At 30.1% G+C, this 12,568-nt stretch overlaps 1 protein-coding gene across 1 annotated transcript; it reads left to right on the forward strand.

The window, feature by feature from the left end:
• The first annotated feature begins 1,032 nt into the window (after window positions 1-1,032).
• Window positions 1,033-2,791, forward strand: LOC121757627 (transcription factor JUNGBRUNNEN 1-like). The gene is made up of 3 exons (XM_042153143.1): window positions 1,033-1,394; window positions 1,484-1,764; window positions 2,241-2,791. Exons 1-3 carry the CDS (start codon window positions 1,193-1,195, stop codon window positions 2,619-2,621), a joined length of 864 nt encoding a protein of 287 aa, XP_042009077.1. The 5' UTR covers window positions 1,033-1,192; the 3' UTR covers window positions 2,622-2,791.
• Window positions 2,792-12,568: the final 9,777 nt, after the last annotated feature.

A 12,568-nucleotide genomic window follows, 5' to 3' on the forward strand; every position in this document is an offset into this window, starting at 1 on the left:
AAAAAGAAATTGCCAACGGCATTGCCTTTGGCCAATCAGGAAATGCCACGTCAGCTGCTCGCTAGCACGGACGTGCTCGATGCATCGAGCAGCGCCGTGCCAGCGGCGAGCAGGGCGGTGCCGCGCCAGCGGCACGGACGCCGTCCGTCGGCGCGAGCACTGCTGCGGATGCTCTTAATTTAAATTTGGTTTCAATTTTTCTCTTGTTTTATCTCTTGAGGTCTTGAGGGGCTTGTTTGTTATTGCGGACTCTTGCTCAATTTGCTTTGGCTTAAGCTTTTCTTTGTATAAAAAAAATTTATATACTAGTATTGTTTTGAATCTATTTTATTTTCCTATCAAAAAATATGAACTTGGCATGAGTCTTAACTTTGTGAAGTTGAACAATTCAAAGGCACCGCCGCACCGTTAAACTCCCAACGATGCCTTTTTAATTGTGCATGATTTAAGTACACATTTTTTAGAAAAAAGAAAGAACAGACAGAGCTTCGTGATCATTATGACCATTTCAATGATCAAAATCTAACAAGAATTAACTAAAATTTACTTTCAAGTATTATATCAAACTCTAGCACATCAGATTAAGTATTCCAGCTTAATTAGTGAGACTGATATTTTCGGATAACTTAGTTAGGATTGATTAGTGTATAATTATTTCATTTCCTTCTTAGTTAATTGGCTAACTTTTAGTAAAATATTTCCAATTAAAAAATAGAAGTCGATCCCAGTTCCACCGTGGCGTCGGCAGTTGGTTGAATTAGTAGTAGCACCAAAGATCGATATTGATGTTATAATTATCACAGAAAAATAAATAATGCTATTCAATTTTGGTCTTTAATGTGGAAATTGAAAACCAAAATAGTATTGCTGGTGATGTCACAATTGAGCACAATTAAAGACTTCTTCCAGCTTCCAAAATCAAAAACATCAGGACCATGGATGGCGCAAGTCAATATTCTTGACTTGACCAAATAAAATATATTATATATTCGCCCACACATAATTGATTGTGGCATAATCCATGCATTAAAATTGTATATATATATATGCATAGGATATCAAAGGTGAACCTCAAGTAGAAATTAAGTTCCATTCACACAGAAAATTCAACCAAAGGAAAAAAGGTGATTAATTGTCTCTACATATACATATATGCATCTTTGTTTAAAATAAATTACATATTGATTCAATCATGGAAGAAGTAGAGAACATGAGCATCACTTTCTCCTCCAAGGAAGAGGAAGAAGACTTGCAGCTTCCCGGCTTCCGGTTCCACCCGACCGACGAAGAGCTCGTCGGTTTCTATCTCCGGCGCAAGGTCGACAAGCGCCCCATCCGCCTCGACCTAATCAAGCACGTCGATATCTACAAATTCGACCCTTGGGATCTTCCAAGTATGTTGTTTTTTTAATTGATTAAAGGTTATGATCAAATTTATGAGTTTGTGGGATTGATGGATGATGAATTTGGGGGGGTTTTGCAGAATCGGGAGGCGGCGGCGCGGGGGAGAAGGAGTGGTACTTCTTCTGTAGAAGAGGGAGGAAGTACAAGAACAGCATGAGGCCGAATAGGGTGACTCGGTCGGGTTTTTGGAAGGCGACGGGGATCGATCGCCCTATTTATTCGTCGGGCCGCGAATGCATTGGCCTCAAGAAGTCTCTCGTCTACTACCGCGGCTCGGCCGGTAAGGGCACCAAGACTGATTGGATGATGCACGAGTTCCGCCTCCCCGGCCCCCACGACTCCGGGGCCAAACAGGAAGCGGTAAGAGCCCTTATACTTTAATAATTATATCAGTTCTCTCTTTGCATCTATATAAATATTATTTTTTTTTCTTTTTCCAACATCGTTCAATAAATATACTTATATAATCATTTCAGTTCTTTCCAGACGCATAAAATATCACCCTTCTTCAAATCATTCAAAAATTACCTTGGGGAGTTGAACTTTTTAAACCCGTATATACTTTTGAATCAGTCATTTTTTAGTCCAATAGTCGTCAACCATTCTTATACCACATTATATATACTCCCTATGTTCCCTGCTATGTGTCCCATTTTCTGTTTTGAGATTTTTTGTTTCCTGACCTATTGAACAGAGGAAAAGCGTCTTATTAATTGAACTGTGCTTCCTGGTTTAACTTTTTTTTAATGAATAGACATTATATTACTATATTTTATTATAAAACTAATAGTACAAAAGCAGGATTCACATTTCACTGACTCAATTTAATTATGCAGGAAGTGTGGACGTTGTGCCGCATACTAAAGCGCAGCACCTCCTACAGGAAGTGCGTGCCGGACTGGAAGGAAATGTCGGCGACAAAGAGGCCAAGCAACGCCTCCGCGAGCTCGGAGACGTGCAGCGTGGAGTCGTGCGATGGGCGGAGCGGCGGAAGCTATATAAGCTTCAACGCTCCGCTTACAAAGAAGGAAATAGTAACACCTGAGACAAGTACTAGTGTTGAGAGCTTGATGAATGTGCAACATCATCATCATTCATCTTTTGCAAGTTACAGTATGTATAGTGACATTAATGAGTTTCTGAGGCATGCAGATTGGGGGGATCTTCGATCTGTTGTTGATTGCGCTAATCCATTATATTCTGATAGATATTTTTGAGTTTATTGTCATGTTTAATTAGAATAGATTGGAATAATTGAGAAGCTATGGGAGTTGAGATAGGCATATTGTATAGTTTTGTCTAAAGCCCATCTTATGTTTAATGTATGGGGCTATGCTTTTGTTTTATGTATCATCTCACAATCTATACATATACATAGATTGAGATAGCTATTTTGTAGTACTAAGTACTAATAAATCTTGTCTAATTAGATTGCTCATATCGTGTTTGGGTTCAAGATCTCCGGTTCCATCCATTTCTCGCTCGTACAACATTCGAAAAGTCCTTTACAGCCCACATTCGACACGGATAAGTGTTCGTTTATGTGCAATCGCATGCAAATTGCACAAATGTAAAAGAGGCTAAGTCGTGTAAAAACCATCAATGGGAACCAAATTGTGAGCATGGAGCGGTATGGTGTTTCTATTAATCCCCAATATTTTCACTCATTAGTAATTTATCATATGTATAAAGAAGTTACTTTTTTGATTGACTTTTTGTTCCTTTTTTTTTTATAATTTTCATAGGTGTTTCTTATGTTCGTTCGTTGCTTTGTAATCGATTCTCTGTATTAAAAAAAAAGTCCAAAATTGCCTCTGATGTCAAATTAGTTGGAGTATAAGAATTTTGTCCACGACACACTTTTACAATATGATGAATATTAATCGGATCATCACATCCAACGAAGTCTACAACCAAAGGGTAAAATATAATTTTGGTTCCGTAACTAAAGGATGACAATTCTAGACGTAAAAACTTGCAAAAATTGGGCAATGTAAGTCAATTTTTTCCTTGTTTACGTTTCCCAAACAAACCCTAATTTGTGGGCTTTATGCTGTATGACTGTGATACCTCACCCCATTTTTCGTATTTACGTGACAAAAAAAAACAATATATCAATTAAATAATCTTCATAAAAGAACTTTTAATTAATAATTAATAAAATGGTTGATTAATTTTATACTATAAAATTATTTATAGAAGCGTGACAAGGAAATTATAATAAAGTGTCATGAAAAATACTACTCCCTATATAGTCAATGGGGTAATGATGAGTCACCAATCTGTGTATCCTAAATTCTTTATATAACCTTTCCAACCTTATCATTTGATATTATGTGTAGGAAAATACAGTTTGAAATTTGAATGGACTTTTCAAATAAAATAAATGGGTCAAATCTGATAGGTGAATATTCCATTCTATTCAAACTTGGCGGATAAAATTTTTTTGTGCTCATAATCATACTGAATATGGAATCATTCAAAACCAGACACTAATTAAATATGGACCAATTTTTTTTTTCTTTCTGTTTTTCAGGTTATTCTAAAAAATATCACCTTATACTTGTAAAATAAATACTGATAAGAGGTTTCGTAAATGTGAACACGAACTTATCTTTTTTGGTTGTTTTTTAAAATCGGAAAGAGCATCTATCAAGTGTGAATATAGACGTGCACGTGCGTGAGTTGCAACTCTAAATTTCAAGTTCAAATTTTCATGTGGAGCTCATAAAAAGATTCAGTGAATTACAACTTAAAAACGATTAAATTAAATAATATAAACCGAATTTAAAACAAATAAAACATGGTGATCCTGTTGATTATGCATTATTTCTTAAACTAAAAACAACCTGAATAATCTAAATAAAATTAAGAGTAAAGGTCAATTTTGGTCCTTAACATATGACTAAAATACGAATTTGGCTCAAAACATTCACTTTTTAAAAAAACGGGTCCATAACAAATGAATTTGTCGCCAAAGTAGTCCTTTTTTTACGGTTCCGTAAAAAAACTAACGGTCAACGCTAATTGCACAGTGGTATGGCCGTTAGTTTTTTGATGGAACCGTAAAAAAAAAATACCACTCCTACAAAAATTCCATTTGTTATAAACCTATTTTTCAAAATGTGAATGTTTTGGATCAAATTTATATTTTGGTGATATGTTTAGCACAAAAATTGATCTTTTACTCTAAAATTAATATGAGAGGCATAAGTTCCCCATCTAGTTATGGGCTTTTTGTCACTAGGCCTCGTAAAATTTGAGTTCGTGGGCAGTTAACTTTTATTTTAAAATTATTCGATTTTTTTCAAATGTGTCAGCAAATATATATGGGGCCAATATTAAGTTCTCCATGGGAACAAAATATCCAAAACATTCTTTGTTGGTATAAACCATATTAAGTTTACCATAGATATAGGCCCAATCCCAAGAGCGAGCAAATATGGGCGATGATATATGGCCCAAAATATGTCTAAAAGTATATAGTATTCCCTTCATTCCATTCTAAGTGGGACATTTCTTATTCCACATGAGATTATATATTGTTTTATTTTATATGTTAAGTGTAGAAAGAATAAAATAGAGAAAAATATAAAGTATATTTTCCTTTTAGAAAATTTGCAAAAGACTCGTCATTTTTAGTGGAAGTGAATATTATATATTTTTCACACAAAATGGACTCAAGTCAAATCCAATGTAAACGGTTTTAAAATTGTATTTTGAAGTATAAAAGCGCCGACGCAGAATAATATTGTCACAAAATTGTGTGTAATTTTTTTTTATTTTGTATCCATTTAAATTAATACTATACTTTATCATAGTCGAGCTTCATTACATTGCAATATAGTGACCCTAATATACTAAAAACCCAAACCTTGAAACCTAAATCCTAAACCCTTAACGTTAAAATATAATCATCATGACCAACAAATGAGCCGAAGCACACATTCTAAACTCACGATATTGGTTTTATCTCTAAGAGCGGCAACTTCATAGACATGGATACAACGGACTTTGATAATCGAATTGGTTTTCGTTAGTTGTAGATCATCAAGCAAGGTGTGGAATGGTTCCATGGTATGAACCTTGCTACTCATGGGAAGAACAAAAAGATGAAACTTGAGTTGTATAAGGTAAGTAGGTATGCGTGGATAGATCAAATCATCTAATGTCATATTTATAGGGCAAAAAATGAAGCATGAGACATCATTTTAATTAGTGGAGAAACCTAATCGGCCTACAATTCTATTCTTTTTATATAGATAAAATAAAGATGTGAAAAGTCATACAATTAAAAAATCATAAATCATAAAATTATAATGACAGAGGTTAGATGAGATAGAAAGTCAAAGGCCAAAAACGTTCATTTCATTCCTTCTATAAATGCAACTGTTTCTTTTCCTGTATTTAAACTGATTTTTCTAATACATATCTATACATTTCATAATTTAATAGATTAAATATTTTAGTAACAGGGGCATGCCCAATATTTATATTTATAGTCTATGCAAACTGTCAGATAAGATAATGTAGTGTAAATTAATTAACATAATCAGTTTGATCTAAATTATAATATTTAAATTTAAAATGGCATTTCCTAAATACCCCACAAACTCCTTGTACTCCACAATGGCATTTTTGTTGGCATACGTTTTATCCCAAACCAAAAGTTTTAATTCCCAATTATAATGACAGAGGTTAGAAGAGATAGAAAGTAAAATGCCAAAAACACTCATTTCATTCCTTCTATAAATGTAGCCGTTTCTTTTCCTGTGTAATTTAAACTGATTTTTCTAATACATATCTATACATTTCATAATTTAATAGATTAAATAAATATTCTAGTAACAGGGGCATCGACAATATTTATATTTATAGTCTAAACAAACTGCCGGATAAGATGATGTAGTGTAAATTAATTAATATAATCAGTTTGATCTAAATTATAATATTTAAATTTAAAATGGCATTTCCTAAATACCCCACAATCTCCTTATACTTCACAATGGCATTTTTGTTGGCATACGTTGTATGACTGTTAATTAGTTTTGGATCAACAAATTATTTGCTTAAAACATTGAGTTTAGTTTGTAAATTAATAATAATAATAATAATAATAATTATTATTATTATTATTATTATATTAAAATTATAAACAAAATATGTACTCTATATAATAACTACGAATTATACAACTTCAACATACTATTAAACTTGAATGACTATTAAATTATAAATATTTGGATAGCTCAAATACACAATGCATGAGTGGGAATCATTTAAAACAACATTTGATTAAATTTTGAGAAGAAAAAACGATCACCTATAATATAAGGTTCCTTTTATAATTACTAGTATCACGCCCGTGCGATGCACGGGTCATTTTAATTTCTTCATATTTATTTCATTATGCGAAATAAAATTTGTGAAATGATAAACAAAAGAATATTCGACATCCTCTTACTTTGGATTATACTTTTTCAATCACATTAGCCCCACATGGCCACAAGAGTGCGTTTAAATGCTAACTTTTCTTAAAAATGTCAATACGATCACATTAAGATTTCAACACATATTTGTGTTGACATTTTAATAAACTGTCTTAACATTTAAATATCAGACTTAAAATTAAAAAGCATTTTAATTCTGTGAAAATATGAATTAACCGTTGAGTTATAACTGCAGGAGCAAGTTTACGTTGCAATAATTTAAGATTGCACATGTGAGACACTTTCTAGTCGAGCTTCATTTCATTGCAATATAGTGACCCTATACACTAAAAACCCAAACCTTGAAACCTAAATCATAAACCCTTAACTTTAAAATATACTCATCATGACCAACAAATGAGCCAAATATCAATAAAATTCTCCCTCCGCCCCAGTTCAATTTTACTTTGTTGATCACTTATTCTATTTTGGGAGTTTTAGATCTGTATTCGATATCTTATATTGGGTCGGCCTACTTGATAATCATTAGTGATAGTAGATGTTTTTTTACCTGAATATTGACTGTAAATCTGATTATATGCTCATATCAAGAAAGTGCAATTTTAATTAAAAAAATATGATGACATTCTGGTTTTTTTAAAAAAAAATTGTGCACTATACATATATAAAAGAGAGTTTTGGATCAATAAGAGTGGCTCGATCGATACATTTGAATCCTAAACCATAAACACTAAACTCTTAAATCTAAACCATAAATACTAAACCATGAACCCTATTAGCTTCTAGATTTGAGATCAATTAGAATGGCTCGATACACTTGAACCATAAACCATTAATCATAAACTCTAAACGCTAAACATTGATCCCTGGATCTAATTTGTTACCTCCATCTCAATTATATGGAGATATGTATTAGTATTAATTTTCATAAACTTTCTCACTTCCTCTTCGCCTAATTATCATAAAAACAAAAAAAAATATTTCCAATTTCTAATTTTATTGAAATATGCATAATAATAATTTATTATTTCTATTATCATAAAAACATTTAAATGTCTTTTGTGATTCAACATTTAAATTCCACAATTAATATTACCCTACCTACATTATAAGAAAAAAAAATTTGTCATTATAGCTTTGAACGCTAATCAATTTTTAAATTTAATATTCAGTTTTCTGACCTATTTAGCATACTTAAAGGGGATGTTTTATAGGTTTTGAATTTGGAAGATAAAAAGCATTTTTTTATATTATAAATGGAGGAAGTGAAAAGTTATGGTAGAGGCATCTATTTTTCACACACTGGTCCGATTTTTAATCCTCTATTTGCCTGTTCACACAATAGCCGGTCCAATTTTTAAAATATTATCACCATTCAAAACTTCTAACTACGCATTCTTTTGAAAATCTAGATTAATGTAATGTATTGAGATAATTTATTTTATTTTGCATTGTACATCTTCAATTAATTTATTGTTAAACACATGCTTATTTTTTATTTTATCATTTTAAATTAGTACTACAATTTTTATTAATAATATTGTACCAAAAAATCAACTAACTCAACTCAAGTAATCATTCTAGAACTATTTCTAATTTTTAAATGAATTCATGAATACGATTTTATAATTTGTGATTAAATGCTAATACTCCGTCCATATTTGAATTCCATAGTTATAAGGATGGATTACAACTGATTTATCTCTATTAAACACTCAAATAACACATGATATTTAATCTAATTAATCCATAATTATAGGGATAGATTGTGCCAAACCAATTTATTATAAATAGAATTTAATAAATATTGCCAAATTTAAAAATTGAATATTGAGCGAAATAAGATAAAGAAACCCAAAATCATAAAACAGCTAAACCCCAAAGGCACCGATAAGTAATTTCTTAACATCAAATAATTGAACAAAAATAAATTACAAAAATGTAAATTAAATAAATTGAGCATAATCTCCTCCTCTATCTTCTTCTCCACATTTCACCGCCTGCAATTTCCAGCAACTCCTCCATGCTTCATATGTTATTTCCGGTAACTTCTCAATCTTCTCAGAAGTAATGTTCATTTTCTTTCTTCCTCCAACAACGCATTTGCTGGACTATCGTCGTGAAACCTTCAGTTCATGACGACGATAGCACGTCTGAGGCAGCAACACATGAGAATCACCACACTTTTTTTCCACCACGGTCATTACAATTTTAATTAACAGAATTGGTATTTATAGAAAATTTAGTAGCTTTTGGCATTCTAATTCCTTTTATATTCTTCTCTACTGACTCTTAGTGATTCCAATTTAATTTATTATAAACTAAAGTAGTAATAAAATGGCATAGAAATTTTTAACCGTTCTCAATAAAAATTTTTTGAATCTGAACCAAATGTATGTAGAAGTTCAACCACTACTCAAATGGGAGTTACTTTGCATGAAAACTATGAAAATAAATAGTCAGCTTCTTTGATTTCTTTGTTTGAGCAAAAATAACTATTATGGCTAAGATGGAAAACATTCAAACAAAATTAACAAAAAATAAAACAAACTAACATTAAAAAAAATTAAATATGAACTAAAACACTCAAATAGAGAAGGATCCTCATAATAAGATTTAAAAATGTTATTCTCTTTTCGCCTTCTCTAATAAATTCTTCATGTTAGAAGATTCACTTTATTTCACAACCCCTTAGTTCTCACCTGTCGAAACTCATGCATGTATGGTTATATAAAATACGGGACTTTTATTATAAATAACATAAATTTGCTATAAAATCATGTTATAATTTTTGTTTTGATTTTTAATGCATAAAGCGAAAACTATATTTGGATTTTCTATCTTAATTATGAATTGAATTGGGATGTTAATATGGTGAATTTACTAAATTTGTTAACAAAAAATAAAACAAACTAACATTAAGAAAAAACTTAAATATGAACTAAAACACTCAAATAGAGAATGATCCTCAAAATAAGATATAAAAGTGCTATTCTCTTTTCACATTCTCTTACACAATCCTCTCTCCAGAGCTTCTTACTCACTTCTTCGGCTCTTCGCCTTATACAGGGCTATATCTCCACCTCATCTGTCTCTAATAACCGTTGCAGGGAGTTGAATCCTTTGAGGAAGCACTTTTGAAATTTATCTAATGTTTACACTGAAAAGATAACTCTACAATAAAAGAACATGTATTTATAGACAAAAACTATAGGCTACCAATAATTTCTAAAACCTTTTAAGTTCCACTATAAACAAAAATACGTTTTATAGCTAATCAATAATAATTAAAATGATTATTAATTTGTGATTTAATCAATTGGATACATTAATTCCAAAATTTGTGATTGAATTGGTAATTTAGTCATATATTTGAAAAGTCAAGAAACAGATAAATTGAAAACTCCTCATAAATCATTAAATTGAATGATTTAACTATACCATAATCACACTATAATCGGCGTTACATATGGGTTACATTGTAGTATTAATGGTATTCACATTGATTTGGCCATAGATTTCTAAAGTCATCAAATTTAATCATTTCACCACACCATCGGTAGTTACATATGTCTACATTATTTTTTTAATGGCATTTACTGTAGGGAGTCATTATGTGATTTCATTATTGTGATTAATTTGCATTATTGAGCAATTACAAAAGTAAATTTACAGAAACGTTTTGTAACATTTTACAATCATCACCGAAACTTCTAAATTTTTAAAATGTTGCCCAAAACTTATAAATATTCAAAATATGGCCAAAACTCAACTTTTATATATGTATAGATTACAACACTAATTTATGCGCAAACAAACATGTCATAATAATTAAAAATACTACTCCAAGAAAAAACGATCACCTATAATATAAGGTTCCTTTTATAATTATTACAACACTAATTTATGCTCAAACAAACATGTCATAATAATTAAAAATACTACTCCACCCGTTCATGAAAAATAGTCATATTTTGTCATTTAGGATGTGCTAAAAAAAATAAAATAATAGTACTACCATTGAAAAAATAAAACTCATATTTTATCCATTTTTTCTCCTTTCGTTTCTTACTTTTTCTCTCTCTCTTTTTCTCCCTTATCTACCTTTCTCAAATCTCTTTTACTTACCAATTTCTCCTTAAAACTCTTGTCGTCCACAAATAAGATAATTTCGGAGGGAGTATATTAGAGGTGAAAATATAACATCTCATGAAATATTTTCTATATAAAAATTCTATAATGTAAATAAACAGGTTTAAATCAAAGTTAGACAAATTCAAATGAACTTATTACTACTTTTTATATATTCTATACATTTAATAACAATAAATTTAAAATATTGACACCGGGTAATAAATTATAAAAACAGTTAGCTAAACGATTTAGACCATATTAAAATCCAAACATTAAATAAGAATTAAATACAAAATAAACTATAATACATTCAATTTACCAAAAGCATTGATAATTCATACTACTCAACCTATATATAATAATAATAATAATAATAATAATAATAATAATAATAATAGTAATAATAATAATAATAATAATAATATATAAGGGCAATTGGAGCCTATTCGATGAATAGCTTAATGGTTCATCCCTATAACTAAAAGAATAATCTAACAACATTGTCGAAAAAAAAATTAGAACTACACTAAATAACAACAAATAATAAACCTGAAATTAAACAAAAAAATCCTTTGTTCTTTAAGTACATCACCGAACCTCAAAACAACAAATCACACGATCAACACTATAAACTAATAGACATTGATTTTGATTTCATGAGATAAAATATATGCAACGAATTTTGATAACCGAATAAATTGTGGAAGACTATATATCATTGAGCAAGGTATGAAATAGTTCAATGCTTTCAACCTTTCTTCCTATGACAAGAATAAAAATATCAAGCTTGAGTTATCATAACCGAATAAAGGCTCCCGATCAATTAGCAAGGTGTGGAACCTTTCTTTTTTATGATAAGAACAAAAATACCAAGCTTGAGAATATGTGGATAGTAAGTTTCAAAATATCATATTTATAGGCAAAAAAATAGTCACGAGACTCCTCTATATTTATACTATTCATAATGATATTTATGCACATTTAATATTATGATTGATAGGTGACACTACATATTCGTTAATAATATTTAATTTTATTTAATCATTGTTAATAATATTTAATTTTATTTAATCATTATGAAAGTTCAATTTTTTGCATAATTGTAAATGTTTCAACTTTCAAGCATACAATTTATATTATCATTGTAAACGTTTCAAAATTTCAAGAAATTAATGCAATGAATGATTCTTAATGTGATCAAATTAATTAAAATTAAAGGCAATCAGCCGTTAGTCACAATTTATAACTTTTCCACTTCCACTCCCCTAAATTATTAATGTATTATAACATTAATAAAAACCATACACATTATAATTTCATTTAATTTATTATAATCCTAAACCAAAATTTTTAATTCCCAAAATGCCCCAAAACTCAACTTTTATATATGTATAGATGATAGTATTCAATGATGAATAACTTCCTAACATAATTTCTATAAATAAAATATATAAAAAATATTAATGTAAAATTGAATAGTTAGACCAAAATGACGTCATTTTGGGCCCATATAAGTTTGACATATTTGAGAAGATATATCTACATAACACATTAGAATTTCGCCAAAAAAATTGGATTGG

This window comes from Salvia splendens, chromosome 12 (genome assembly GCF_004379255.2).
Source record: "Salvia splendens isolate huo1 chromosome 12, SspV2, whole genome shotgun sequence".
Taxonomy (NCBI): domain Eukaryota; kingdom Viridiplantae; phylum Streptophyta; class Magnoliopsida; order Lamiales; family Lamiaceae; genus Salvia; species Salvia splendens.

What these genes read in the sequence shown, in the direction of transcription:
- LOC121757627 (XM_042153143.1), top strand. Translation starts at nt 1,193, where the DNA reads ATGGAAGAAGTAGAGAACATGAGCATCACTTTCTCCTCCAAGGAAGAG. An exon ending in CGACCCTTGGGATCTTCCAA is followed by an intron (nt 1,395 to 1,483) that starts GTATGTTGTTTT and finishes GGGGTTTTGCAG; the next exon opens with AATCGGGAGGCGGCGGCGCG. An exon ending in CCGGGGCCAAACAGGAAGCG is followed by an intron (nt 1,765 to 2,240) that starts GTAAGAGCCCTT and finishes TTAATTATGCAG; the next exon opens with GAAGTGTGGACGTTGTGCCG.